General features: G+C 59.5%; 1 protein-coding gene across 27 annotated transcripts in view; it reads left to right on the top strand.

Moving 5' to 3' along the window:
• The window catches only part of CACNA1G (calcium voltage-gated channel subunit alpha1 G), a 54,445-nt gene that overhangs the window by 25,388 nt on the left and 1,915 nt on the right, over positions 1 to 27,142 (top strand). The window contains exons 13-36 of one of the 27 annotated variants that reach the window (XM_082704643.1): positions 414 to 482; positions 1,984 to 2,068; positions 2,152 to 2,345; positions 3,367 to 3,798; positions 4,656 to 4,756; positions 4,961 to 5,084; positions 6,729 to 6,797; positions 6,935 to 7,119; positions 7,963 to 8,089; positions 9,901 to 10,026; positions 10,626 to 10,715; positions 11,291 to 11,483; positions 13,411 to 13,464; positions 18,493 to 18,644; positions 19,416 to 19,525; positions 20,160 to 20,293; positions 20,526 to 20,596; positions 20,738 to 20,816; positions 20,911 to 21,032; positions 21,221 to 21,574; positions 22,274 to 22,417; positions 24,349 to 24,483; positions 26,210 to 26,387; positions 26,667 to 26,836. In XM_082704643.1, the coding sequence (XP_082560769.1) occupies positions 414 to 482; positions 1,984 to 2,068; positions 2,152 to 2,345; positions 3,367 to 3,798; positions 4,656 to 4,756; positions 4,961 to 5,084; positions 6,729 to 6,797; positions 6,935 to 7,119; positions 7,963 to 8,089; positions 9,901 to 10,026; positions 10,626 to 10,715; positions 11,291 to 11,483; positions 13,411 to 13,464; positions 18,493 to 18,644; positions 19,416 to 19,525; positions 20,160 to 20,293; positions 20,526 to 20,596; positions 20,738 to 20,816; positions 20,911 to 21,032; positions 21,221 to 21,574; positions 22,274 to 22,417; positions 24,349 to 24,483; positions 26,210 to 26,387; positions 26,667 to 26,836 (3,498 nt within the window). Of the gene's footprint in view, positions 1 to 413; positions 483 to 1,983; positions 2,069 to 2,148; positions 2,346 to 3,366; positions 3,799 to 4,655; positions 4,757 to 4,960; positions 5,085 to 6,728; positions 6,798 to 6,934; positions 7,120 to 7,962; positions 8,090 to 9,900; positions 10,027 to 10,625; positions 10,716 to 11,290; positions 11,505 to 13,410; positions 13,465 to 18,492; positions 18,645 to 19,415; positions 19,526 to 20,159; positions 20,294 to 20,525; positions 20,597 to 20,737; positions 20,817 to 20,910; positions 21,033 to 21,220; positions 21,575 to 22,273; positions 22,418 to 24,348; positions 24,484 to 26,209; positions 26,388 to 26,666; positions 26,837 to 27,142 lie in introns of all 27 variants that reach the window. The other 26 variants (XM_082704632.1, XM_082704655.1, XM_082704654.1 and 23 more) reach the window with 26 other exon arrangements.

Below are 27,142 nucleotides of genomic sequence, written 5' to 3'. Positions count from 1 at the left end.
ACCTCAGGTGTTGTCCCTAAGGGGACATTGGTGGTACTCCTTTCCCGTCTTGTGAGAGGCTAGCTGGTGGCATTAATAAGGTAGTTTCGGGAGGGCTGACATGCCCTCAGTGAGTGGTAGCTGTCGTTATTAGGATTATCGGGGGGCTCAGTCTCCTTCCCTGCCCTTTCCCCCATCCTCCTGGCCTCTGCCCTCACCCTTCAGATTCATTCTGGCCCGAGGGCCTGTGGTTGAATTCTCGAAGGCCTTTCTGTCCCCTTTCTCCTCCTCCCCTACCCATGGTGTCTCGTCCCCCTCCCACCCCCGCCTGGTTTGCACCACCCTTTTCTTCATCCTCTTTCGACACTGCTGATGTCTGAAAGCCTGAGCGCCTGTGACCAGCGCCCGTCCCCTGCCTCCCCGTCTCCCTGTAGGAAATCAGCAAACGGGAAGATGCGAGTGGACAGTTAAGCTGTATTCAGCTGCCTGTCGACTCCCAGGGGGTAGGTACGCGATCACGAGTCGGCATGCCCCCCTTCCCCGTGCCCTGTGCCCCCTCCACTCTGCCTCCGCGTCTCTGTGGTCGTGTTCACGCTCAGCTGCTGTGCAACTGTGGTAGCTGTGGTGGTCATTGGTGTCGTGAGGTTTGCTTCGATTTTAAGTCCCTTCCCCCCGCCCCCCTCCCTGAGTGGACATTGAGAGGAGGAGTCTCTTTGCCTCTGCCCCCATCGACCTGCAAAGGGCACCGTTCCCGTCCCCTGCTGGACCGGTGGAGGGGCGGGAGAAGGAAGGGACTTAGAATCGTCTGTGTGCACGTGTGGGGGACACCGCGTGTGTGTGCCTACGCTTGAGGCCCCCAAGGAGTCCACGTCCTTGGGTCTCTGTGGACTCGGGATCCGTGGCCGCAGACCGTGTTCCCCCATCTCTCTCCTCTCCCCCCTGACTTGAGCCCCTATTGGAGACCCCCACAAGCTGCCTCAGCTCAGGACAAGTCTTTGGAGGATGTGAGGGTGGAGGTGCTTCTTGCTGGAAGGTACCAGAATTTTAAATCCACTTCCTAGTCTCTGGCCCCCTGACCGCCTGGAAGGCCCGGCAGGTGTTCCCGGACACGTTCTGGCGCCCATGCCGAGCCTTTGCTCCACCAGTTTCCTGCACAGGCGCGGGAACTGCGGTCTGGAGCCAGGATCCCCGCGGGACCCCACGGTGCTGTGTATCCCGAGCAGCCCCCCAGAGATCCCGCTCGATAATTAGAGGCCTCGTTAGGGATGTAAACCAAGTTAATGAAAATGATCCCCTGAGATGCCAATTACGCAATATTTATGTCCTTATCACAAGTAGCAATCAAGTATTTCTTAATAACTTCTTAAGGAGAAGTGCGTAATTACGAGGGAACCTACTGACCTGCTAAGAAGGAAAAACTGCCCCAGAGACAGGGACGGAGGTACAAATGGGGCCAGGGGAAGGGGTGGGGTCTTGGGGAAGACAAGGGGACGAAGCAGAGGGTCTGCAGTGGCCTCCTTGGGCTGAGCTGCTCTGTCTGGGGGTCTTTCAATCGCCTTCTCGGGTCCTCAGGTCTGAGGCCCGGGATAGGGCAGCCATGGAAGGAAAGCAGAGGCTCAAATTGGAATTTAGGCTCTAGTGACCATTTCACTTAGGTCCCCAGCTCCCTCTGGCCTCTGCACCCACCTGCCGGCTCACTCTCCCTTCTCCCCTCAGCCCTTCCTGGAGCCAGTCCCAGCCAGGCTGGTTGTGTCGCGGGCTCTGGGATGAGCCGTGGCCTTCTCTGAGGTGTGGCTGGTGGGAGGCAGGGGGGTTGGGGGCCCTGGGGAGCTCTGGGCCCCATACCTGCGTGGTCTGGCCTGTGCCAGTGCATGTCTCGTGCCGTGGTTGCTGGTTCCCGTAGCCTGTATGTGGTGTGTGCGTGTGGAGATAGGGAGACCTGAGTCCCTCCCACTAAGTTCTGCCCGGCTGCGGCCCTAACGGCCCACTGCTCCCCCACCCTAGGGAGACGCCACCAAGTCTGAGTCGGAGCCTGATTTCTTCTCACCCAGCTTGGATGGCAATGGGGACAGGAAGAAGCGCTTGGCCTGTGAGTATTTCTCCTGGGGGAGCCGTCCCCGGCCCTGGCCAGGCCTCGGGTGGTCTCAGGTCTCACCCTCTCTCCCCCAGCAGTGGTGTCCCTGGGGGATCCCCCAGAGCTGCGGAGGAACCTGCTGCCCCCTCTTATCATCCACACGGCTGCCACACCCATGTCACTCCCCAAGAGTTCGAGCACCGGCCTGGCAGAGGTGCCGGGCCCCGCCTCCCGCCGCACCAGCAGCAGCGGGTCTGCTGAGCCTGGGGCAGCCCACGAGATGAAGTCACCGGTACGGGGTGCCTGTGGATGCTGGGAAGTGGGAGATGCGCAGACGTCAGGAGGGAACAGAGGAGGGAAGCAGATGGGCCTGAGGGCATGGCCTCTGAGCCCCAGGCTGGACAACCCCCAGGGAGGTCAGTAGGGCTGGTAAAGCAGACAAGTAGAGCTCTGGTCTCGGGGGCAGAAGAGCCATGTTCTAATCCTACTCTTCAGTCCCTTAACTCAGTGACCTTGTGTGAGACTCAGCCTCTGAGTTCTGTTTTGGAAGGGGAGGGTGGTCCTTATCTTCTTAATATCCCATCGTAAGAATAGCAAACCCCACTGACTCTGGACCAGGCACTGTTCTTATTTTTTTAAGATTTAATTTATTTATTTGACAGAGAAAGACAGTGAGAGAAGAAATACAAGCACGGGGAGTGAGAGAGGGAAAAGCAAGTTTCCTGCTAAGCAGGGAGCCCGATGCGGGACTTGATCCCAAGACCCTGGGGTCATGACCTGAGCCAAAGGCAGATGCTTAACGACTGAGCCAGCCAGGCGCCCTGGACCAGGCACTGTTCTAAGACACAGCTCATAAACATTCTAAATGCATTGAATCCTCATCGCAAGCCAATGATGGAGGTATCTTCATTATCCCCATTTTAGAGAGGCAATCTTAGTCTCAGGTGGCCAAACTGATTTGTGGGACGCCCTGCGTCCTGTGAGCCGGTGACACCCAGCCCTTTCATCCAGGAGCGGACGTCAGGGCCCATGCTCCTGCCATCTCTTTATACTGCCAGTCAGCTAAATAAGGAATAGGTCTCAGTGTCATATCTCATGTACAGATGAGGAACGGAGGCACAGAGAGGCTTAATAACTTGCCAAAGGTCACACAGCTAGTTGAACTAAGTAATATGAAACCAGGGCTCTTCTTTACACTTCGATACCTGCTGTGATGCCAGGGAGGCTCTCAGGAGACCGCGCGCATGGGAGGGGGTGCAGGGCTGGGAGGTCTTGGTGGTGACCACCCTCTACTTGACCCCCCCACCCACCAGCCGAGTGCCCGCAGCTCTCCACACAGCCCCTGGAGTGCAGCCAGCAGCTGGACCAGCAGGCGCTCCAGCCGGAACAGCTTGGGCCGCGCCCCCAGCCTGAAGCGGAGGAGCCCGAGCGGGGAGCGGAGGTCCCTGTTGTCGGGAGAGGGCCGAGAGAGCCAGGATGAAGAGGAGAGCTCTGAAGAGGAGAGGACCAGCCCGGCGGGCAGTGACCGGCGCCATGGGGGGTCCCTGGAGCGGGAGGCCAAGAACTCCTTTGACCTGCCGGACACGCTGCGGGTGCCCGCGCTGCATCGCACAGCCAGCGGCCGCAGCTCAGCCTCTGAGCACCAGGACTGCAATGGCAAGTCGGCCTCGGGGCGCCTGGCCCGGGCCCTGCGGCCCGACGACCCCCCACTGGACGGGGATGATGGCGATGACGAGGGCAACCTGGTGAGCCCCCCCTGGGCACAGTGACCTCTCACCCCTGACATTGAGCGAGGGGAGCTAGACAAGCCTGTCCCCGTTCTGTGGAATTCAGGGAGTTGCTGTCATACCCTCTCATGCCCCAGGGATCTCAAGGGGGGCCAGCTCTGAAGCTGAGCACCAAGCAGCCCCTTCCCTCCCGACGCCCGCCCCACCGAGCCCCAGATCCTCGTCATCTGCGGGGCTGGTGGATATGGATGGTTTTGGGCAGATGCGTATGAATCTTTCATGGCCCTCCCCCTGTGACTCAGAAATACCCATCACTCATCTCTCCAAACCCATGCCCTCCCCATCCTCCTCTCCCATCTTGACCTCATCACCAGCCTTGACTTCACACCCGCCCTAACCCATTCACCCCTCCTTGGGCCCCTCGCCACCGTCTCTGACTCCAGGGGTGGGGCACAGGGACCTAGGACCTCAGGGTTAGCCCATGAGGAGAAGGGGCCAGTGTCTCCTGGTCCCAGGTGTGTCTTTGAACAGACAGCTGTGATGGGGACAATGTTTGATAATTGATACGGCTTCCAAGCCCCATGGGGAAGGAAAAAAGGAGGCCAGGCAGGTGGGGCCGGGCTGGGGACAGAGAGGATAAGAGCAGAGAGGCTGGGAGACCGGGTGCGGGGGAAGAGGGGGGAGATTACCAAAGTGAGCGATGCTCAGGGGATGAGAGGGAGCTGAGAGGAAGATGGGGGTCTTAGGAATAAAGGAAGAGAAGGATGGCAGAGGCTGGACAGCCAGCGAGCGCCGCGGAACTGCTGACGAGCAGGGCAGGCTCGGGGAGCTTGGGGGCCTGGTCATGCACACAAGTCCCGTGATCCTTCTAACAGAGCAGAGGGGAGCGGATAAGAGTCTGGATCCGAGCCCGGCTGCCTGCCTGCTGCCGTGAGCGAGACTCCTGGTCAGCATACATCTTCCCTCCTCAGTCAAGGTGAGCAAGGGGTCCCTGACCTCTCCTCCTGGGGGGTGAGCCCGTGACCCCGTCTCGGGGATGCCAGAAGTGTCCTCTGACCTAGGGGCTAGTGAGAGAGGGGTCCCGGGCTGGGAGGGCCCAGGAGGGGGAAGGGCTGCAGGGCGAGGCCACTTACCGTCATCTTGCTCACCTCCTGCCTAGCATTTGCCTGTCTTCCAGCAGGTTCCGCCTCCTATGTCACCGAATCATCACCCACAAGATGTTCGACCATGTGGTTCTTGTCATCATCTTCCTCAACTGCATCACCATTGCCATGGAGCGTCCCAAGATCGACCCCCACAGTGCTGTGAGTCACCAAAGACTAAACCCGGGGGCTGTGGAGTGCCTGCTTGGTGCCGGTCCCCTCCTGGGTTAGCGCTCAGAGAGCCAGCAGGGCGGGCCAGGAGGCCCAGACAGACGTGGAGGGAGGGAGCCAGGAGTCTCCTGTAGTTCTCCCTGACACCTGGCAACCTGGGCTGCCTCCCGTGTCCATCTCCTGCCTCTGCCTCTGTTTCCCTACTGTTCTGTAGCAGCCCAGCTTTGGGGGGGGGGGGGTGTGCCCTTCTCCTTACCTGGGTGAAAAGTGAGCCCCATTGCCTCCTGGCTATTTGCAGACAGCACGTGCTCAGGATCCAGAGACCTGGGGGGCCCAGGTGTGGGTCAGCGAGTGTTGGAGTGATGCAAACAGCAAGAGAAGCCCCACTAGGGCTGAGTGGTCTTGCTTCCCCTGCTCCCTTGCAGAGGGTCTGGGTTTCACCTTTGACTTCTGTGCTGATTGGGGGAGACGTCCTGCTTGGCCTACCCCACAGGCCATGGAGAGTTGGGGAGAGGGGGGTGCACTTTGCTCCTCTTGGTCCTGCCAGGTCACAAACAAGTAGGTTTTCAGGCGCAGCTGGTTCTAAGCACTGTGTCTCCCCAGCCGGGCATCATAGGCCCCTACCCCAGACCGTGTTTGCCCCTTACGGCGTCTTGCCCCACTTGCCCAGAGTGACCCCCCACCCCTCCTCACTGTGCCCCCACACGGCCCTTCAGATTTCTGGGTTCCTGGGCTTCTAGTCTCCAGAGGGTAGGCTCCAGCTGGGTCAGGGTGGGGATGGAGGAACCTTTTTGAGTGGAGGGCCAGCCTGGTAATAGGTGGGGGAAGGGACCCATAGCACTGGAGCTTTTGTGGGTTGGAGCAAGGGTGGCTGGTCACACAGCCCCTGTGTCTGCCACCTGCCCCAGGCCTTGCTGCAGGGCCCTCTGCCTCTGTCATCATATCTCACCCCCCATCTCCCCCTTGGCCCCTCTATCTCTGGCTCTGCCGCTAACCCGCATCTCTCTTTCCCTTCCCCCGTTTCTCTCTTTGACACTCACACTCTGTCTGCTGCGTCTCCAGTCCTCCCCACCCCTCTCCTGGCCACCGAGGGATGGACTCTGCCTGCAGACTTCAGGGGACCGGGTCACCTTCTTTCCTGCCCTGCCCCCACCCATGCCTCCATAAATACGTTGCCAACAGAGGTCCAGGCTGTAGTCAAGCTCCTTGCTGGCCCTGTGGCTCCATTTCTGGGCCACACAGCGGGAAAGCAAGTGCGGGGAGAAGGGAGGAGAGTAGGAGGAGGGGGGTCAGAGATCAAGGTAAACCCTGCTCCAGTTCTGAGGGTTTCCGAAATACAGGACTCGGATGACAGCACTGGTTGGGGGAATGTTTCTCCCTCCAGGGCATTTGGGGGGCAGGAAGCAGCACTGTTCAGACTGTCCACAGAGCTGCGAGTCAGGGGGCCTGGCACTGGCTATGTGTGTGAGAGACAGAGAGGTCTGGGGACAGGAGGTCGCCTGCCTTGTTAGGGAAGGTGGGGGTCACTTTCCTGAGTCAAATGTTGGAGGCGGTTCCTGGCTTCTGTCTGCAGGGCAGTCCTGGCTTACGGAAGGGGGGTCCTAGTGGGTGACACGTGCCTGCTGTCTCTTGCAGGAACGCATCTTCCTGACCCTTTCCAATTACATCTTTACTGCAGTCTTTCTGGCAGAGATGACCGTGAAGGTAATAGGGGGTCGGTGTTACTTTGGGGCTCTCTGGTTTCTGGGGTGAAAGGGGTTGGAGAGATTGATCCCAATAGGAGGACAGAGCTGGGGACTTAAGGGAGGCGGCGGCAACAGTGATGCCGCGGGCGTCCCCAGGTGGTAGCGCTGGGCTGGTGCTTCGGGGAGCAGGCGTACCTGCGTAGCAGCTGGAACGTTCTCGACGGGCTGCTGGTGCTCATCTCCATCATCGACATCCTGGTGTCCATGGTCTCCGACAGCGGCACCAAGATCCTGGGCATGTTGAGGGTCCTACGGCTGCTGCGAACCCTGCGCCCACTCAGGTGCGTCCCCGGCCGAGCGCCCTCCTTAGGGACAGCTCCAACAAGCCAGCAGTAGAGCAAGATCCCCACGAGCCCCTGCTTCCTGACCGCGACCCCCACAGGGAACCCTGGCATCGCTTGGCTTGAACCGTGGCCCCAGGGGTTTCCCTCCTTGAGCATGCTCCCACCGTCACTGTCCCCACAGGACAGTCTGCTCGAGGCTGCCATGCCCCGGCCTTGGGCAGGCCCCAATATAAGAGGCCGCAGGCAGGGCCCTCCTAGCCTTTAGCTGAAGCTCTCCCTTGGGTGTCACTGTTGGGAGTCGGGGGGAGTGACCGTCCTCCCTGGGGAGGTGACAGACTCCTCTCCCTACCCCCACACACCTCTCAGGGACCACCCACCAGCTAATCCTGCTAGAGGAGAATCTGCTGTCCCAAAATCACCCTCCACCCCACTGCCCACTCCCATGTCAGGACTTTCCATGGATGAGGACAATACCAGCTGACTAGTGCCAACCACCTCCCACCACCACCCCCTCCTTGCCTGCACCCTCTATGCCTCCTATAGGTCAGCCTCCCTATCCCCACAACACACTGCATCCCTGGGTCCACCTCTCTCAAGCTGATTTCCCACCCCAGCCCACCAGATCATACTTTGACATCTGGGAGTGGAGGAGGGTGGTGGGGGAGGTAGGGGTGAGATTTGGAGAGATTGGGGTGGGAGTATCCTGCACGGGGAGCCCAGAAAGCCAGAGTCCAGGATGGGAACCAGTGAGCCCAGATGGGTGGTGAGGGCGGCAGGGCAAGGGACCAGGGAGCTTCCGAGCTGAGAGAAGCCCTCTTTTTCCCCTCTGTCCCTCCCCAGGGTCATCAGCCGGGCCCAGGGTCTGAAGCTGGTAGTGGAAACGCTGATGTCCTCCCTGAAACCCATCGGCAACATCGTGGTCATCTGTTGTGCCTTCTTCATCATTTTTGGCATCCTGGGGGTGCAGGTTTGTGGGGGCCTGGGGGCCGGGTGGGAGTGAAAACCTGACTTGTGGCTTTCCTCTTGGGCCTTGGATGCTGAGGCTCCAGCTGCTGCTGCTGTCTTGATTCCAGAAAGGAATAAGCAGGGACACTTCCCTTGAGACCCTAGGCCTCAGTCCCCTTTACCTCCTGGGCGTTTTGCAGAAAACTCGGAGCCTAGAAGAGGTTCCCAAAGGGGACAAGGGCCTCAGAGAGGCTGCTGACCCGTGGCGGCTGCAGACTGTTCTTCCTGCCCCCCTCCCACACTGCGCGCTGGAGGACAGAAGCGGCCCCGGCCCCGTCTGCTCCGGGATCCCTTCCCCTCCCTCCCTGCTCGAGCTGAGCGGGCTGCAGGCCAGAGCTGGGGATCCAGGGCCCAGACAGCTGGGCCAGGTTAGCGGCAAGCTGGCGGGCAGGAGGGTGCAGACCCCAGACGAGGCAGGAAATGGGGGCTGCTGGGGAAACTGGGCCTCTGGCCCAGGGAGGAAACTGGTTTGGGAGGGAAAAAAAGATCAGGAGCTGCCTGCAGGTCTCAGCAGGCGCCCGGGGAGCCCCTCGCCCCAGCCTTCCAGAACCCCCTGGCTGCAGCTGTTTCGGCTTCAGGGCAGACGGCCCGCTGTCTGGGCGGCGGGGTAGCTCCTGGGTGGCTACTGCCCCTCCCATGCCTGTCCGTTGGCTTCCTGGAGTGTCCTCTTTGCCCAGGGCAGAGGGCTGTTCCTGGTTTGCTAGAATTCTCCAGCCGCAGGGACCAGGCTGGGGTACATTTGCCATACCTGTGTGGAGCTTCTTGGCATAGTCAGCACCCCTTCCCCTTCCTCACGTCCAAATGGCTTGAATGAGCAGAGGGAGCCATTGGGAGCCCAGTCCTGGGCTTTTCCAGTAGACTTTGGTCCATCCTCAGTGGGTTGCCGAGGCCTCCTGGTCCTCCCGGCCCCCTATTCCCTTCCCCACCCACAGTTATAGCCTGGTGTGTTATGAAAGGAGGGGGAGCGTTCCCATCAGAAATACCTGAATCCGGGGTACCTGGGTGGCTCAGTGGGTTAAAGCCTCTTCCTTCAGCTCAGGTCATGATTCCAGGGTCCTGGGATCAAGCCCCACATTGGGCTCTCTGCTCAGCAGGGAGCCTGCTTCCTCCTCTCTCTCTGCCTGCCTCTCTGCCTACTTGTAATCTCTGTCTGTCAAATAAATAAATAAAATCTTAAAAAAAAAAAAAAAAGAAATACCTGAATTCGAGGCCCCTTTCTGCCACCTACTGGTTATTCATCCTTAGTTAAGTGTGAATTTACTTCCCTGAGCCTCCGTTTTCCTCATCTGTAAAGTGGAATCGATAATCCCTGGCCTGCCACACCATTAAACCATGTCATTTGGCCCCTCCCCCAGAGTGGGGGTGGGGTGGGCCCAAGAGTTTGCATTTCTAGCATGTTCCCAGATGATGCCAATGCTGCTGGTCCAGGGACCCCACCCGGAGAGCCAATGGCTTCACCTTTCACAGAAAACCAGTGACAGTTCCTTCCTCCCCAGCACCTGCCCCACTGACCTTCTCTCCTCTAGGGTCTCAGCTCCCAGGAGCCCAGAGGAAGGGGTGCCTGCAGGGGAGTTCCTGTCGGTGTTCCCCTGACTCGCCCGCACACGGGGTCCTCAGTCAGGGTGTGCTGGAGCTCCCAGGCCCTAGGGCTTGTGTGGGAAGGATAGGGCTGGGGAGTTCAGGGCTTCCTGTGGCCACAGCTCACTCAGCTCTGCCTCCTGGTGTGTGTGTGTGTGTGTGTGTGTGTGTGTGTGTGTGTGTGTGTGTGTCTAGCTCTTCAAAGGGAAGTTCTTCGTATGCCAAGGTGAGGACACCAGGAACATCACCAACAAATCCGACTGTGCTGAGGCCAGTTACCGGTGGGTCCGGCACAAGTACAACTTCGACAACCTCGGCCAGGTGAGCTCCATGCTCCGAGGTGGGGGTGGGGGTGGCGGTCGCAGGCGTCCAGAGACCACCCGAGTCCATGCATCACGACGCGCGGGACAGCTGACTTGGCAGGGCCCCCGCCTCGTTGGCGGATGTGTGGGTCATCCTGGCATTTCCATGGAAGCTCGTGGGAAGGGCACAACGAGACGATGGATGCGTCTGCTTAGCCTGGGGCAGGACACATTTATACTGTCGAGGCAACCCTTTCTCGTCCACGTTCGCAAATATAGAGCCACGTAGAAAACGAAATTGCTCATTTACTTTTGCTGGTTTGCTTCCCAGACCCGGCCTGGTTTTGCTTCCTGGATTTCCAGGGCTCTGGTGTCCCTTCCTCCACCTGGCCAAGGTCAAAGGCCTTGATCATCTCCTGGGGCTCCTCTGGCTTCACACCAGCCATAAAGCTCTGGGACAGAGAGTTCTCGAGGGGCCCACAGTATGACTCAAGCCTGACCTTTGAAAGGCGAGGGTCCCCTGAGCTGCTGCCAGGAGGTGCTCTGGGGACAGGTGGTGGGTCGCTTGACCACACAGCCTAGGTTTCAGATGGTGTCTCCTTCCTCCCCTCCCCCAAGGCTCTGATGTCCCTGTTCGTGCTGGCCTCGAAGGATGGCTGGGTGGACATCATGTACGACGGGCTGGATGCCGTGGGTGTGGACCAGCAGGTAGGGCCACGGTAGGCAGGATTCACCTTTGGGTTCAGGCCACTCTAGGCATGATGGGGTGTGGGCCCTGGACAGAAAGAGGGAGGCTAATTGACAGAATGCCGTCAAGGAGGCATCACCCTTTACAGCAGAGGCTTTTTGACTGGTAGCCTGCAGGCCAAATCCTGGCATGTTTTGTTGGATTGCAACATGTTTACACTTTTTTGAATAGCGGCAAACATCTAAACATTACTGGATTTCACATTCAAATCCAGAATTGGGCCCGCTCAGGATTCGTCTAAGGATCTGGGAACGTAAGGCTTGAATTCCTTCAGTGCAGGAGTTACTGGAACAAGGAAGCAGCTGCCCCTTTTGATAGAATACCTACACCTCTCCTTTGCCACAGTCCCCGCCACTCCCTCCTGCTTAACACCAAAGCCACATCACTCATGTAGATCTCCCACTGGGGCCCTGTAGCTAACCAAGTCTGCAGAGCACATCTTAATGAGCCCAGGCTGTGGGGAATTACCCGAGGCAGCCAGGTCTGATGCCTCCTCGGGCTGATGCCTCCACCTGTCCTTCCTGATCCCCACCAGCCCGTCATGAACCACAACCCTTGGATGCTGCTGTACTTCATCTCGTTCCTGCTCATTGTGGCCTTCTTTGTCCTGAACATGTTTGTGGGCGTGGTGGTGGAGAACTTCCACAAGTGCCGGCAGCACCAGGAGGAGGAGGAGGCTCGGCGGCGGGAGGAGAAGCGTCTACGGAGACTGGAGAAAAAGAGAAGGAGTAAGGAGAAGCAGATGGCTGGTCGGTAGTCTTTCCACATCTCTCTGAGTCGTGCTTGACCTTGGCCTTGTGACTGCAGGGGACCAGGGGCTGGGGAGGGCGGGGGGACCGGGAGAAGGCACTCCCACCCCCCCTCCTCACCTCCTTTCCCCTCAAGAGCATGTCAGCCTTTAGAGCACGCATGAAGCAGACTAGTCCAGCCCCATGGGGGAGGGGGAGCGACCCCCACCCTGTGGGGCTCCCCGGGTCTCAGCATCACACTTCTCAGAGGATGCCGGGCAGAAGGTGATGCACGACCCCTCCCAGCTCACCTCGCAGAGGAGCCTCATGGGATTGAGAATCCTGCTGCTTTAGGGCCTGCCTGCGTCCAGACACCCAGGGACTGGCCAAGGTGCCAGACTCACCTGCCCCAGGTTTGGGGAGCAAGCACCTTGAACCCGTGCCTGCCTAGGGTCTGTAGTTGCTGAGCAAGACCTCAGCAGAACTTACAAATGGACGATGCGTGAGAGAACCCCAGACTCACTCTCTCTCCCTATCTCCAGCAAAAGCCCCTAGCTTCTTCCTGGCTGTCCTTTTTTTTTTGCCAAGCCAGGGGTTGGGGGGCATGGAAATCTCTCAGGGCAGGTGTGAGGTTATAGGAACTCTGAGCTCATGACTCTCTGGCCTTAGAACCCTCAGCTCCCTCACCTGGGATCCCCAGCATCTCTCGGTGTTGGTTGGAGGAGGCCCTTTCCCGTCCCTGCTCATGCTTTTACACCAGGGGTGGGCCGACACTAAGGGAAAAGACACAGATTCCAGGAAGGATGCGAGAGAAGGAACAGGCGCGGGGGCCCCTTTGTTTCTCAGGGGTGTGTGCACCTGTCTCCCTGTCTTCAGGGTCCCTGTCTCGTACTCAGTAATCTCTGTGACTCTGTCTCAGTCACAACCCACGTCTCACTGAGTATCTTTCTGTGTGGGTTTCTCTAAGACTTTCTGTGCTGTCTCTGTTTGGTCTGCGGGGTTCCCTTCCCTCCACCCTGTCATAAACCTTCGTCCTCACGCCAGTAAGATGTGTGCAGTGCTCTGAGTTTTCCCTTTGGTTTGTTGAAATGTGAGTACCAACAAAGGGGTTGGGGGCTGCTGTGGCCCTCCCTCCGCTCTGCCCCTGGCCCATTTCCTGCTACCGGTGGGGGGCACCTAGAGCACGTGGAGCGAGGGGAGGGGTTGGGAAGGGGGCGGGGCTGGGTGATGGAGGGACCAGGCCAGAGCTCCCTGTTGGATGGGAGGACCCATGGCAATGGCGAGGAGATACTGGCCTCTGGGCAGGGGTGGGTGGTGCAGTTCTCCACGTCCCACATCCTCAATGCCCCACATCCTCAACGTCCGTGCCCCACGCCCCCTGCTCAACTCTGGGGTAGGGGCCCCACCTGGGCTATCCCCATGGAGGTCTGAAGCTGCGCAGGGGCACCACCCCCCGCAGCCACGCTCCCACCCCTGCTCCGCCCCACCCCTCCTTGCCGTCTGCCTTCTCAGCAGCAGGGCCTCTCCAGATGGAACTCTTTTGGCAGGAGGCGCTTCTGGCCCTGCCTGACCAGCTGGCTCCCCTTCTGGGGTCTGGAGCTCTCTCAGGTGCTGCCCCGGCTGAGGTGCGGGTAGGAGTGGACATCTGTTCTGATGACGGGCGGCCTGCCCCTCCCCATACCTCTGTTTCCCCCGCCCCTGTGACCCTGAGGAGCAGGCCTAGTGACTCACCTCCCTCAAATGCTCTGGGGCCAGAGTTTGGGGCCTGACAAATGCTTAGGACCAGCCACCTGTGCTAGTGGCTCGGGGCACCCCGTTCATAGGCCGAGTGAGGGCTGGAGGCAAGGGGGAGCGCGCTGATTAAAGGGGGGCCCCGCCCAGGCCGCCTGGTCCGGCCAGTGACCGATGTCGTGTTTCGTTCTTTTAGATCTAATGCTGGACGATGTAATTGCTTCCGGCAGCAACTCCAGCGCGGCGCCAGGTACTGCGTCTGGGGTTGTGGGTTCCAGGGCGAGGCCCGGGGGCAGTCAGGCCCTACCTGCCCCCAGGCCTGCCTCACGCGTGCCGCGAGGTCCTCTTTGCTCCCTCATCCTTGGCTCATTGATTCCGTCCTCTTGGGGTGAGGGACGGAGGGTCCCTGGGGCACCGGGCTCTGCGTCAGTCATCCTCTAGGCCTGTGCTACGCCGGACCGGGAGGTGAGGGTCTTGCACGCTCCTTCCTCCCACACCTCCGGGAGGGGACCCTCCTCCTTGCAGGGCTTCCAAGGGCCCAGCTGCCCTGCCCCCTGCTGCCCGTTCCCACTCCTGCTCCTCCCCCCCCCCCCCCCCCCGGGTCACACCGTTCGATTATTAGAGCTGCAAATCTCGCCTATCTCCTTTTGTCTGATGGGGAGACTTTGATCCAAGCAAGCAGGAGGAAAGGAGCAGAGAGGGAAAGGATTTGTTTTTAAAATGTAACAATGAATAATTGAACAGATTCGTTAATAGTCAAGTAATCGCGGTGACCACGTCATCGCTACAAACAGCAGGATTGGGAATCGCGGCCTCAGTTAGCCGCCAGCGTCTCCCCTCCACCTCCCAAAAAAGCCAGGGATCTGGTCAGGGGTGAGTTGGGTCCTTGTCTTTGAGAGCCGTGTCCCGGGGAAGGCTCTGGTCCTGCTTGTCCTGCCCCGGTCCTTAGGCCGCTGCTGCCCCAACGCTGCCCCGACACGGCTCCCAGGCACCATGCAGGTGGTCAGAGGCTCAGGGAGCCTGTGACAGGGCTGCGGGGCCTCGTTCTACCCTGTCTTCGCCCAGTGGTTCCCAATCTGTTCATCCCCAAAGGCACCCTTTATCACCTCCTCCAGCAGAACCCACGTTCTAAGAGCCTGCTTTTGAAGTTAGGCGCACCTCCGTAATGACTTTTTTCACTGCTTTTGCTAATCAAAGGCACATCTAATTGCTACCCAGAGCTCTGTGCTGTGGAAGGTTTCACCCGGAATGATAGCAAAGGAGGACCCTTCTGCCATTAGATCAGTCTGTGGGGTCTTAATGTAGGCCTAGGTCTGATTTCTTTTGAGCTCTTAGAAATATTGAAACATAAGGACGTAAGGACCCCCATTCAACTGCCTTCTTGGGCTGCAGAGGACTTGGGACTTCAGGCTGGGGACCACTGGGCTGCGCCTTTCCCCACTATTCTGCATTCCCCCATAAGCCAGATTCTGGCAGATGTTGCCCTCTAGATGTTGGGCTGCCTGATCTATGGGGGCTCAGGGAACCCCTGAGCCTCAATTTGGGAGGCCATCCCTGAGGATTGATGTCTCCCGTCCCCTTGGTGCCAGGTTCTGGTGTTTGGCATTGAGCAACTGTGTACATGTCTGAGGGTCTGGGAGGCTCTGGCAGGTTCGTGTCTGGATTGCCTGGGTCCCACGTCTCTGTGTCAGGCTGTACTGCCAATTCCTGATGTGTTGGGGGGAGGGGATGGAAGGAGGAAGTAGCCTCAGCTCTTCCCTTATGGGGTCACCTGGTCTGCAGACTGAACACCCACAAGTACACATTTTCCCCAATACCACCCTGGCATAGGGCTGGCCCTCAGAGACTTCTCCACCGGGAATGAATGCACTCAGGCTTTCTTGGCCCTAAGGTCTCCTCCCAAGACACCCAATCAATGCCCCGCATCTGTGTTACCCGCACGCTGCACCCCCATTCTGGGCACATTCCACCATGCTCCCGTTGGCACTTACAGGCCCGTCCCCTGATGACAAGGGTGTGTCTTATTACCTTTCCAGCCAGTGATGAAGACTCAGAGACCCCTCTCAGGGTCTCAGACCAGCCCAAAGCCCTCTTTCCCAAACCTGGGGTTGTGTGGTCTCTAGTAGAGCTTTTCAAACTGCTGGGCACATAAGCCATCACCCGAAGAACAGATTAAAACACAGATACCTGAGCCCCGCCCTAGAAATTCCCAGGGGCTGCTCTAGGGGAGGACAGATCATCTGCATTTCCAACCCATTGCCAGGGGATGGCGATGGCGACGCATGGTCTACCCAGCTGTGTGATGGGTACAAAGTCACACACTCTAATCTGGGGCAGCTAGAAAGGAACCCCCCTCCCCCGCCAACCCCGGGCACCACACCCCCCAGCCAGCTCTATTCCCACTCTGTGCCGCTCCCAGAGGAGGGGGCCAGCCAGACCCTGGGGAAAGGCAGAAGGAAAGACTCACTGATTATCAGGGGAATGGGCCTGATAGGACACCTAGGTCCAGCCCAGCCTCTGGGCACGAAGGGAGGGACTGGGGTCACCAGCCAATCAGGGGCACTCCTGTCAGCCACCTGTGGCACCTATTTCCACTCACTGGGATCAGGCCTGGCTACGGCAGCTGAAGGTGTGGCCTCTGCCATCAGGGCCAGCGTCCCTGGGAGTGACCCCTGCCTTCTGCCTCCTGCCTGTCACTCTTCTTTGCAAACCCTCTGCCCCGGCTGTGCCTTGGGCTCTACTAACCCCCCCACACCTGCTGCCCTCACTCACAGCCGTGCTGCGTCCATCCTGTCCTGGCTCCTGCCCCTGGCTGGGGGCTGGGCAGTCCTGGGGGTGCCCTTCCACTGCTACTCACCAGCTCCGCCAGTTCTCCAAGGCAGCTTATACTGGTGGGGGGCAGGGAGATGGGCTACAGCCAGAGCCCTTGGAGTCCCAGACCTGCGTAATGCTACTCTGGGAGGTCTCTACTTCTCTGAGCTTAGGTGCTTGCTTGTAGAACCCAGGGCTGGGGAGCCACGGCAGGTGGCATCATCCAAACTTTAACAGTGAGAGCCTTTGGGCGAATTCTCTGAAGGGCCCCTCTGGGGCAAGGCCATAAGGCTTTGTGTCTAAACCCACCAGGCACCTGGCGGGAGGTGTGGGCTGGGAGTTCGGGTCCTGGCTCTGTCATGGCCTCTCAGTGTATGGACAGCTCCCTTGTGCAGGACCTTGTTCTCTCCCTCTGTAAAACTGAGGGGCTGGTCAAGGGAGTGCTGATCAGACTGGCCCTGGGACTCTCTGGACCTGTGCTCTGAAGGGGGATTTCGGGCAGCCTCGGCACCTGCTGATCTGGGGTGGGGGCCAGGCCTGGAGGGGCAGACCTCAAGGGCCCGGCACCTGTCACTGAGCAAGAGGTCCCGCCTCAGCCCTGTTGCCCGCTTTCCTCCGGGCTGCCTGGAGGAAGGTCCCAGGCTAATCCTGTCTGCCTCAGCTCTGTCTGACCTGGGGCTGCCTATGCTGTCAGACTAGGGGAACAAGGGAGAGGGGAGACTCTCCCCACCTCTTCCTCTGCATTATCTCAGCTAATAACGGGGCTAATAAGGAGCCACTTTTTCTAACCTAATTGTATTCAAACATTTTAGTTAATTCTCCATTCATATTTTAGCATAATGGGATCGGGTGCTCCCGGCACTTACGGAGATTAATGCTGAGACAGTGTTCCAGCTGCTAAGGCAACGCAGGGCGGCTAGCGCCCTCTGGTTCTCGTGGGTACTGAAGGAAGGAAGGAAGAGGCCTGGCTCACCTGGTCCACCTCCACAATCGCAGTGTGGATGACCCGTGGCCTCATGTTGTCCCCCATCCCGCGCCTCTCGACCTGCCCCCGCCCTAGGGAGCAGAGGGCCCTCTGAGCTAACGAAGCCAGAGCTGGCTGGCCCATCTCTGAAAACAAAATCGATGGCCTCATGCACTGTTTGGGGCACCAGAACATTCGGGACTTTCCGCCTCTTGGTTATCCACACCTCAAGGCCGATGCTGGAGAGTGGCATCCGGTGAGATGGCCCATGGAGCTCTTGGGTGCTCTTCTTCCTTTGGCCTTTGGTGGGGGCTCCCCGCCAGGTCACTCCCTGCCTCAGTTTACCTCTTTGTTCCATCGTCCTCTGCATGGGGAAGGACATTTATATCTGAGCTGGCCTGGACCCCAAGCTTCCTGCTGCCCCTGAGCCAGCCAGCCCTGCCTGGCACGGGCCTCAGAGGCGGCAGCCCTTGCTGGCTGGCTTCTGCCCTAGAGTTTTAGAGGGGGAAGGGCTGTCTGGGACCTGAGGCTGCCCCAAGCCTCCCCGTGGGGAGCCTCTTCTTTCTTTGACCCATCTGTCAACCGCCTCCACTTGACATCCCTCCCCAACTTGGCCTGGCCTTTGCTCAGCACCTGGAGGAGGGGCCCCCTGCCATCTCCTGCCCCCAGATTCATTCTGCCTGCTTAGCCGGCCAACCTTCTGGCACCATGATCTTATAACTAAGTGGTTCACTAATTACAAGGGAAATACGCCTCTGACAGATCTCAGACAGTGCTTCCAGCCCAGCCTGTAGTGTGACGCCGCCCTGACCCCCAGGAGCAGGCGGGGCATGGCCTCATTAGAAACTGGGTGAGTCCTTCAGGTGGAACCCCTCACCCCAGATGAATCTGGGAAGCGCAGAGCCCTGTGGCCGCCTCTCTGCACCGCCCCCCCACCATGAGGGCCCCTCCGAGGCCCTCCGGGTGGGTCCATGCGGCCAGCCAAGAAGATGTCCGATTTTCAATCTCCGGTGTTATCCCCAAATCCCAGCTCTGTGTAATCCGCTCTGCTCCCCCCGAGGGGCTGCGCATGGTGAAGGAGCGAGGGCCTTTGCCTCTGCCTCTGCCTCTGCCTCTGAGCCTGATAAGACCGGCTGTTTTCCATCTTATTGATCTGGCCTTACTGCGGAACACCAAGTCAGGGCTTTCTGAGGGGCTGGTGGATTTTGGAGGCTGCCTTGGGGACGGGGCTCACCTGGTGTCTAATGTGGGCGGGGAGCTCTGCATGTCCTGAGCCCTTCTGCACCCCACTGTAGCCCGTAGAACAAATGCTTGGAGGGCAGACGCCGAGGGAGCCCCCCAGTCCCGCCCCCCCGAGAAAGGCAGTGTGTGGAGGGTGAGGATGCGGAGGACACTGGAATGTTGCAGCTGTGGCGTTAGAGGCTGGCGGCTGTGAGGGACTTGGGTGGCGGGGGCACCATGGGCAGGGGCCCGATGGCTGCTCTGCTCTCCCCCTGCCCCCAGAGGCCCAGTGCAAACCCTACTACTCAGACTACTCCCGCTTCCGGCTCCTCGTCCACCACTTGTGCACCAGCCATTACCTGGACCTCTTCATCACGGGTGTCATTGGGCTGAACGTGGTCACCATGGCCATGGAGCACTACCAGCAGCCCCAGGTAGGAGTGAGTGACCGGGCCTCCGGGCCCTGGGTCCAGCCGTGGGACTGCAGGGGGAGGCCAAGCCCCTCCGCAGGGGTGCCTCAGGCAAGTCCTCGGCCCCCAACATGAGTTCCTTTTGTACACCTTGCCTCGACTCTTGGAAGCGGGTACTGTCTTGGCTCTATGGATAAGGACACTGAGGCTCAGAGAGCTTCCACGACTGGACCAAGGTCCCACAGCCAGGAAGTGGAAGAGCTGACTTCTTCACCCAACAAATATTTATTGAGTGCCCGCCAGGGGTTTCTTTTCCCTTTGAGGGTAAAGAAGGCAGACCAGTGAAGACCAGTGTCTGCCCTTTCAGTGTTTCGATTCTAGTGAATGTCCAGCTCCCAACTCACCAACGATCTTGCCACTCCCGAGATTGGCCACTGTCAGTGGTCCTCCAGCCCTCAGGCTCCCCATCTGTAAAATGGGGATGTTGAATTAGTAATGCACAAGGCCCTTTTCCAGGCTCTAGCCTTCTGTGCCTTCCAACACATTCTCATGTGGTCTGCTCCCCGTCCCTCAAGGAGAGAGACCCTTTAACACAAAGCCTGGATCATGTGTGAAGACCCTCTTCTATCCTGGTGTGGTGGCCAACGGTCGACCATCATGGCAGGGACAGAAAAGAAAGGTCCCCTTAGACTCACCTGTCTCCCAGATCTGGGAGTGTGATGAAGGGGGAGGGGCAGACATCCTCCCTGGGCCTTAGGAAACCCTGCATAGATGCCCCCCCTCCCTCCCTGCCAGATCCTGGATGAAGCCTTGAAGATCTGCAACTATATCTTCACCGTCATCTTTGTTTTGGAGTCAGTTTTTAAACTCGTGGCCTTTGGCTTCCGTCGGTTCTTCCAAGACAGGTAACAGAGAGGGGTGGGGTGAGCAGGGAGTGGGGGAACATGTCTCCCAGGGAAATACATGGAAAGCTTTCCGGACCCCTGAGGTTCAGCCTCCACTCCAGGACCCACCGAGGGCTGATGGCAAGGGGGAGTTGGGGGGCATCCAGGGCCTGGGGGACGCAGGCAGCTGGAAATCGATGTGGCCCAGATTGGGGCTTAAGAGCACAGAGCCTGGAGCCAGACTGCCTGGACCAGATTAAGATCCTGGTTCCACCACTTAGAAGCTGATGACCTTGGGTAAGTTCCTTAACTTTTCTGTGTGTTGGTTTCCTTATCTATAAAAGGAGAAATAATATTGTAAAGATTGTGAGTTCCTGTTTGTAAAGCCCTTAAAACAGTGCTCGGCACCCGGGAAACAGCAAAGAAGTGCCACATTAAAAAAAAAAAAAAAATGGAGTGACTACAAATGAAAAGTAGAAGCCTTGGAAGACCTGGGCCTTGGTGACTGGAGTCAAGCCATGCCTTCTCTGCAGGGAGGAGAGGGAGGACTGGCTGACCTCCACCCTCCGTTCTGTAGTCCCTTGTGCTGCCACAACTGCCCCCTCCTCTACCGCGCCCCTCCCCCACTCAGGGAGCTGTGTGCTGGGCTTTCCAGGTGGAACCAGCTGGACCTAGCCATCGTGCTGCTGTCCATCATGGGCATCACGCTGGAGGAAATCGAGGTCAATGCCTCACTGCCCATCAATCCCACCATCATCCGCATCATGAGGGTGCTACGCATTGCCCGAGGTTGGTGCCTGGCTGCTTGCCCACCCCACCCCACCCCTGCACAGGCAGAAATGGTTGGGGGGCTCGGGGGGCAGCTCTGTGGCTGGCCAGGGACTTCATGCATGTGTGTTCCCACAGGTCTCTCTCCCTGGCCCAGGCTATGCCAAAGGGAAGGGTTGGGGGTCATGGCGGGCCCAGGGCAGGGGTAGAGCTGGGGGTGGGGGGGTGCTCACCACGCTGTCCTGTTCCGCAGTGCTGAAGCTGTTGAAGATGGCTGTAGGCATGCGGGCGCTGCTGGACACAGTCATGCAGGCCCTGCCCCAGGTAGCTGGAGGCGGGGGTGGGTGGGAGGGCGTCCTCTCGGGGAGAAGGGGGTGCTTTCCAAAGGGACAAACCGTGGGGGAGCTCCGAAAGCTGTCTGGGAGACCCAGTGGCACCTTTCCCATTTCTTTTCCTCTCTTCCAGGTGGGGAACCTGGGACTTCTCTTCATGTTGTTATTTTTCATCTTTGCAGCTTTGGGTGTGGAGCTCTTTGGAGACCTGGGTGAGTCCGGGTGGGGAGGGCAGAGGAGCCAGGGCTGGAGGCCCAGGGGCTCCCGCACTAACTCCAGCCTCTCTCTCCTGCCCTCCTCCTCTAGAGTGTGACGAGACGCACCCCTGCGAGGGCTTGGGCCGGCATGCCACCTTCCGGAACTTTGGCATGGCCTTCCTGACCCTCTTCCGAGTCTCTACAGGGGACAACTGGAACGGCATCATGAAGGTGAGCACCCCGGGCCGTGGGAGCCCTCCCGGGGCTGGCCCTGGCTCCAGGGAGGCAGGTCCACTCCTCGAGCCCAGATTCCTTGGCAAGATGAGTGGCTGTGAATAAACGTGTGGGATTCCTCCATGCAGGAACCCTCCAGAACTCCCTTTCCCCAGGACAGTGTGTAATGCTTTTGACGCTCACAGGACACCCTCCGGGACTGTGACCAGGAGTCCACCTGCTATAATACGGTCATCTCCCCCATCTACTTCGTGTCCTTCGTGCTGACGGCCCAGTTCGTGCTGGTCAACGTGGTGATCGCCGTGCTGATGAAGCACTTGGAGGAAAGCAACAAGGAGGCCAAAGAGGAGGCCGAGCTGGAGGCCGAGCTGGAGCTGGAGATGAAGACGCTTAGCCCGCAGCCCCACTCGCCGCTGGGCAGCCCCTTCCTCTGGCCGGGGGTCGAGGGCCCCGACAGCCCCGACAGCCCCAAGCCTGGGGCCCCGCACACCGCGGCCCACGCTGGAGAGGCCTCGCGCTTCTCCTTGGAGCACCCCACGGTGAGCAGATGGCCACCCCTGCCGAGAGGGGCGTGGGACTGGGGGCCCGTGCTTCGGCGGGTGGTGTACAGGGAGCGGGCAGTGTGGCAGACCCCAGGGCCCCCTCTGGATCCTTCTGCCCCTTCTGCCCAGATGCTGAGGGGTGAGCGGTCCCCCGCCCGTCCCCAGCGACGGCTGCCCACCCTCGCAGCCCAGGGCCACCTCAGTGAGCCACGGGCATGTGTGCGGGCTCGTCCACACCCCGCACCTCCAGCCCAGTTGGCCTCCCCTTCTCGGCTCTCAGGTTCAAGGCTAAGTTTTCTGTTTCCTTCCTGTTTCTTTCTTACCCTTGCCCAATTACCGAACCTCTCTCCTTCCCACCCTTCAACCCGCCTGGTTCCATCTCTCCATCCTTTCCTTACCTGCGTTTTCCCTCTCCCTCTCTCCCTGTGAGCTCTTCTCATCTCCTGCTCCCGTTCTCCCCCCCACACACACACACACCTCTCTCTCCTCTGTCCTGTCCTCCTCCTCCTTCTCCTGTCTCTTTGTTGCTGGTGTGCGTGCACACGCGTGTGCTTATGTGCGTGCGTGTGACCTCCTCCTCTTTCTCCCTCCGTGTCTCTTTGTCAATCCCCTGCCACCGCGACACTTGCCCTCGCTGCCCCTCTAAACCCCGCTCCCCTGATTCTCCGACTCCCCTCCTGGGCGGGTCCTCCCCAGGACAGACAGCTGTTTGACACCATATCCCTGCTGATCCAGGGCTCCCTGGAAGGGGAGCTGAAGCTGATGGACGAGCTGGCAGGCCCCGGGGGCCAGCCCTCTGCCTTCCCTCCCGTCCGCAGCCCGGGCGGCTCCGACCCACAGGTTACTGTGCCCCCGTGCTGTGCCGGGCTGTGCCATGTGGTGCCGTGCTTCTGGGGAGGTGGGGGGGTGTTTCCTGCCCGCTGGGTAGTTGGAGAAGGAACAGCCTCAGGGCCTCAAGTTGAGCTTCGGGTTTGGCAGGAGGCAGCCGGGGGTTCCTACCAGCTGAGATCAGCCCTTGGAACACATACTTGGAAGGTAGGGACACTGAGATTGCATTTCTAGTGCAGAAGGATGAATGGAGGGGGGGTTGACAGAGGGCATTTGCCAGAAAGAGCCTGGACAAGAAGAGGATGGGGGAGAAGACAAGTTGGCAGTGGGACCTTAGTGGGTGGAGGAAGTGTGGTGCCAAATCCAGGGGAGAAGGGCTTTTGGGGATAGTGCGGGTGGGCAGGGGATCCATGGAAGGATATGCCTTAGGCCATAGTCGGCTTCTTCCCTTTGTCCAGTACTCATCCCTGAAGCCTCTGTTTGGTGGCTTTTTTAGCCGTGAAGCCCACCAGACATGATGTGGGCTCTCAATAGTCAGTGCTTTCTGACCTGGCCTTGAGAGGGAATGGAAGGTTCTAGCTGACAGTGGATTCTGCGGATCTCACTGTGGCGGGGTGTCCCCCATAAGCCCAGTCCCTTTCCATAGCTCTGCAGGTTTTTCTCCCCCAGTCCCATCTAAAAGCGGGTCTTCAGCTTTCTGGGGTTCTCCTATCCACCTCTCCCCACCTCGTGATCTATCTGGCTACCCTTGACCCCCTCTGTTTGGCAGGGCCCCCTGCCATCTCTCCAGGCTTAGTGCTGCAGGGAAGCACCCAGGAGGCCTGGAGTGGAGGCAAGGAAACAGGTGTTAGTGGGAGAGAGGAAAGGCCCTGTGGGGTGGAGGAAAGGGAAGGCAGCTTCCCAGTACCTGGGACACCTGTAGCCTGATCCAAAGGAATAGTGACCCTCACATAGGAAGGCACCCTGCCCCTAGGGTTCCTGACCTCTTGAATCGCCTCTTGGAATTCAGTCTCAGAGGTCTGTAGGGACTTCAACCTGGCAATGACCTGGAATGATCCATGAGAGAGCACATTCCTTCCCAAAGCCTCCCATCCCGAAGGAGGCTGGTGGGGGTGGGGGGCAGGTGCAGGGAGAGAAGAGGACATGATGAGGCAATCACACAGATGGCCCTCCCTTCCCCCCGGGGTGCTGTAGGCACTGAAACCCCACCCCCCCGGCCCCCCCCGCAGCCAGCCAGTTTGCTAGGCTGCCCCCTCCCCCAGGGGACTCAATTCAGAATGGCGGCAGGAGGAGAGCGTCTCCCAGAATCCAAGCTAAAGAGGGCGGGCAAGCTGCCGGCAGGCGGAGGAGGGCCCAGGAGGGGAGAAGCCAGAATCTGGGGGCAGGCCAAGTCCTGCCAGGCTTTTGGAAGCAGAGAGAATAGGCAGAAAACAGTCATCAGATTGGCGGCTTTGTCCCCAGCGCCCCCCACGCTGCTCTGTCTGTGCGGAGAAGCGCTTTGCTGGCCTTTCTTCATTTTTTTCTTTCTGGTCTCATCTTTCTGAGAGTCGAAAGCCCTCCCTGCTCCCCGCTCCCTCCCTGGGTGGTAGTACTGTGGGAGGGGGCCCTTCAGGTGCCTGGGGTATCTTTAGAATAAGTTTCTGCTCCTCCTGCTTTGTCAATGGTGGCGTTCTGTTCTGTTCTGTTTGCTCTGGCTCTTCCATGCCTGCCGCAGCCTCTCTGATCAGAGGAGGGGCTTGGAGGGGGTGGGGGCGGTGCTGTCAGTTGACTTGGGAAAGGGGTGGGGGGAGAGAGAAGAGAGGCCTCCCCTCCGACCCCGCCGTGCTTCGTGGAAAGGGGGAAAGGGGGGCTCTGTGTGTGTGCACGCGTGTGTGTGCGCATGCATGTGTACGGGCACGCGCTGTCCTGGTTTCTTATGCCTGATCATCTCTCTCCCTGTCTAGATCCCTCTAGCTGAGATGGAGGCTCTGTCTCTGACGTCAGAGATTGTGTCTGAACCGTCCTGCTCTCTAGCTCTGACGGATGACTCTTTGCCTGATGATACTCACACACTCTTACTTAGTGTCCTGGAGAGCAATGTACTTACACCTGGCCCCTTACTGCTCCCCCAGCCTCCCCAGGGGCTGGGCTGGCTGCAGGGCTCCAGATTCCCCACCACCACCACCACCACCACCACCACCACGCCCCACCCAGAGGCACCCACCAGCAGCCACTCAGCGCCCCAGGCTCCTCTAGGTCTTTCCAGTGGCCCACTGCAGACAAAGAAATTAGACAAGATTAAATTGGGGCCTCAAGGGCCAAGGGGCGCAGCTGTGATAGAGTTAATCCAGACACCCAGGAGTAACACAGCCCAAAACAGAGGTGGCATCAGGCAGCTGACCAAGGGGCCTGCCTGGATGCGGAGTCAGTCTCTGTTTTTGGAGCCTGTGCAAGCCAGCCCTTCCCCTCCCCACACCCCTCCTTCCCACCTCCTCGCCACATGAGCCATTCCCCCCTCCTCCACCACATAGTGGGTGAAAGCTCTCTCTTTGCTGCTACCACTGTGCCCTTCTGCCGGGAGGGGGGGGCGGGGGGGCTGTCCCTGTCTCCTCCGTCACTGTCCCTGTGTGTCCCCATGTCCTGGTGCTGAGGGTGGGGGGGGGTCTTTGTGTTTGGGACAGCTTCTCTACCCTTGCCCAGTACTGGTCTGCGAGCACCCCCTCCGCCCAGCCTTCCCCCTCCTCTGCGGACTTAAGAGACAGGGGCCCCTTCCTCACAGCAAGGCTCAGCTGGGGTTAAGGCCTTGACCACAGGCTGGGGGTCTCTAGGAGTCTTGGGGTGGCTGGCAGAAGTGGAGCCTGGGGCTGAGACAGGGACCAGAGGCTCTAGACTCTTTCAGCAGCCTCTACTGGGGCTGCTTAACTGGCTGGGCCTGTGAGGGGACACAGACCCTCCAGCCTCTCTGAGAACTAGTATGGAGGGTACAGGAATCCCCAACAGGGAGGTGGAGAGATCTTGTGGGAGCAAACCTTGTCTCCCTCCAGCTGGGGTCAAAGGCTGATGGCTGCTTTTCTTCGAAACAAATTAAAAAAACTCGCTCCCACCCCCAATCTGTCCAGGCATTCAGACCTTGCCCCCCCCCCCCCGCCTCCCATTTGCCACCTCCCAGAGTCACTGAGAATCAAAAGGCAGGGGGAGCCAGGCGGGTGCCAGTGGTCACCTGTCACTGAGCCCAGAGTAGCCCAGCTCGTGCCCAGTGCTGGGTCCTGGGTCTGTCTTAAGGCGCTGGGTAGGGAGAGAGCCTCTGCTCTGCAGGCAGCAGGCCTTGCTCACTGGCTGGGTCCTCCCCATTCCCCACCCCACCCCCACAGCCCCAGCACGGGGATAGGGGGCTGCTTTTAGCGTTTCCTTCCTCCCTGATTCAGAGCCTCTTAATGCCCCCCCCCCCCGAACCATTTTTTGAATGATCTGCTGGGCTGGGCCTGGGGGCTGCTCTCCCTTTTTTTGGACACCTTCTCATTCTGTCACCATCCCCACCAGGAGGCTCCGGGAGGTGACTGCAGTGTTGGATAGCTTTACTGGGGCAGGGACTCCTCCCACCTGCTTCCTTGCTGTGCTGGAGGGCTCATCCCTGTGTCTGCCCCCTTTTCCCCCATCGACTAACTCATCCCATTACCGCTCTGTTGGGGGAGGGGAATGGGTCCAGAGCCTGGGGGCGGGGGTGGGGGTGGGGGGCTTCTGGTTTCGGTTGTCCAGCTCTGCCTCAGTTAGCCAAACCGGATGCCCCCTCTTTTCCCCACCTCCCTTCCCCTGTTCCTTTTGCAGATGGAGCCCCACCCCGAGGGGATGCCCCTCACCCTGGGACCAGACCTGCTGACCGTGCGGAAGTCTGGGGTCAGCCGGACGCACTCTCTGCCCAATGACAGCTACATGTGCCGGGATGGAAGAACCGCTGAGGGGTCCCTAGGTCACAGAAGCTGGGGGCTCCCCAAAGCTCAGTCAGGTAGCAGGGCTCAGGCAGGCCAGCTCGGCTACAGAGGAAGACCCCATCCTTGCCTCAGCCCAGTCCTGACCTGGGGGAGGGGGGTCACTAAGGCAGCGAGAGAGGTCTCTCCGACCTCCAAGGGACCTCCAGCCCTCGGAGAGTGACTTTTAATCCAAGACGAGAGGTCTGTAGGAAGGGTAGAGGCCCCAGGGTGGGAGGGGTGATGGAGGAGAGGAACAAGAGCCAGACCACTGACCTTCCAGCTCTTCTGTCTCCTCCTCCCTCCTCTGCCCACAGGCTCGGTCTTGTCCGTCCACTCCCAGCCAGCAGACACCAGCTACATCCTGCAGCTTCCCAAAGACACACCCCACCTGCTCCAGCCCCACGGCGCTCCCACCTGGGGCACTGTCCCCAAACTGCCCCCACCAGGCCGCTCCCCTTTGGCTCAGAGGCCCCTCCGGCGTCAGGTGAGCAGGTGTGGAGAGGTGGGCTGGGGCCCAGCGCTGGTCCTCTCTGCTGGGAACCCTAGGCTCTTGGTGATGCCCATGGCTGCCCTGTCCATTCTCCCAGCAAACGTGTGTACTGGGCACTGACCAGGTGGCAGAGGCAGTTCTAGGTACTAGAGACACAGTACCGGGCAAAGGAGAAGTGGTCTGGGCCCTTTTTGGTGTTTAAATCCCCTTCCCCTTCTTTCACTGAGGAGGCCTGGAGACCAGGCCATGGTTGCTCAGGGACACAGGGCGACTTGGCCGGAGAACCCATGTCTCTGGCCT

Source organism: Mustela nivalis (assembly GCF_964662115.1).
Source record: "Mustela nivalis genome assembly, chromosome: 17".
Lineage (NCBI taxonomy): Eukaryota > Metazoa > Chordata > Mammalia > Carnivora > Mustelidae > Mustela > Mustela nivalis.
Note: the sequence above shows the minus strand (reverse complement) of the source record. Positions and strands in the feature narration are given on the sequence as shown.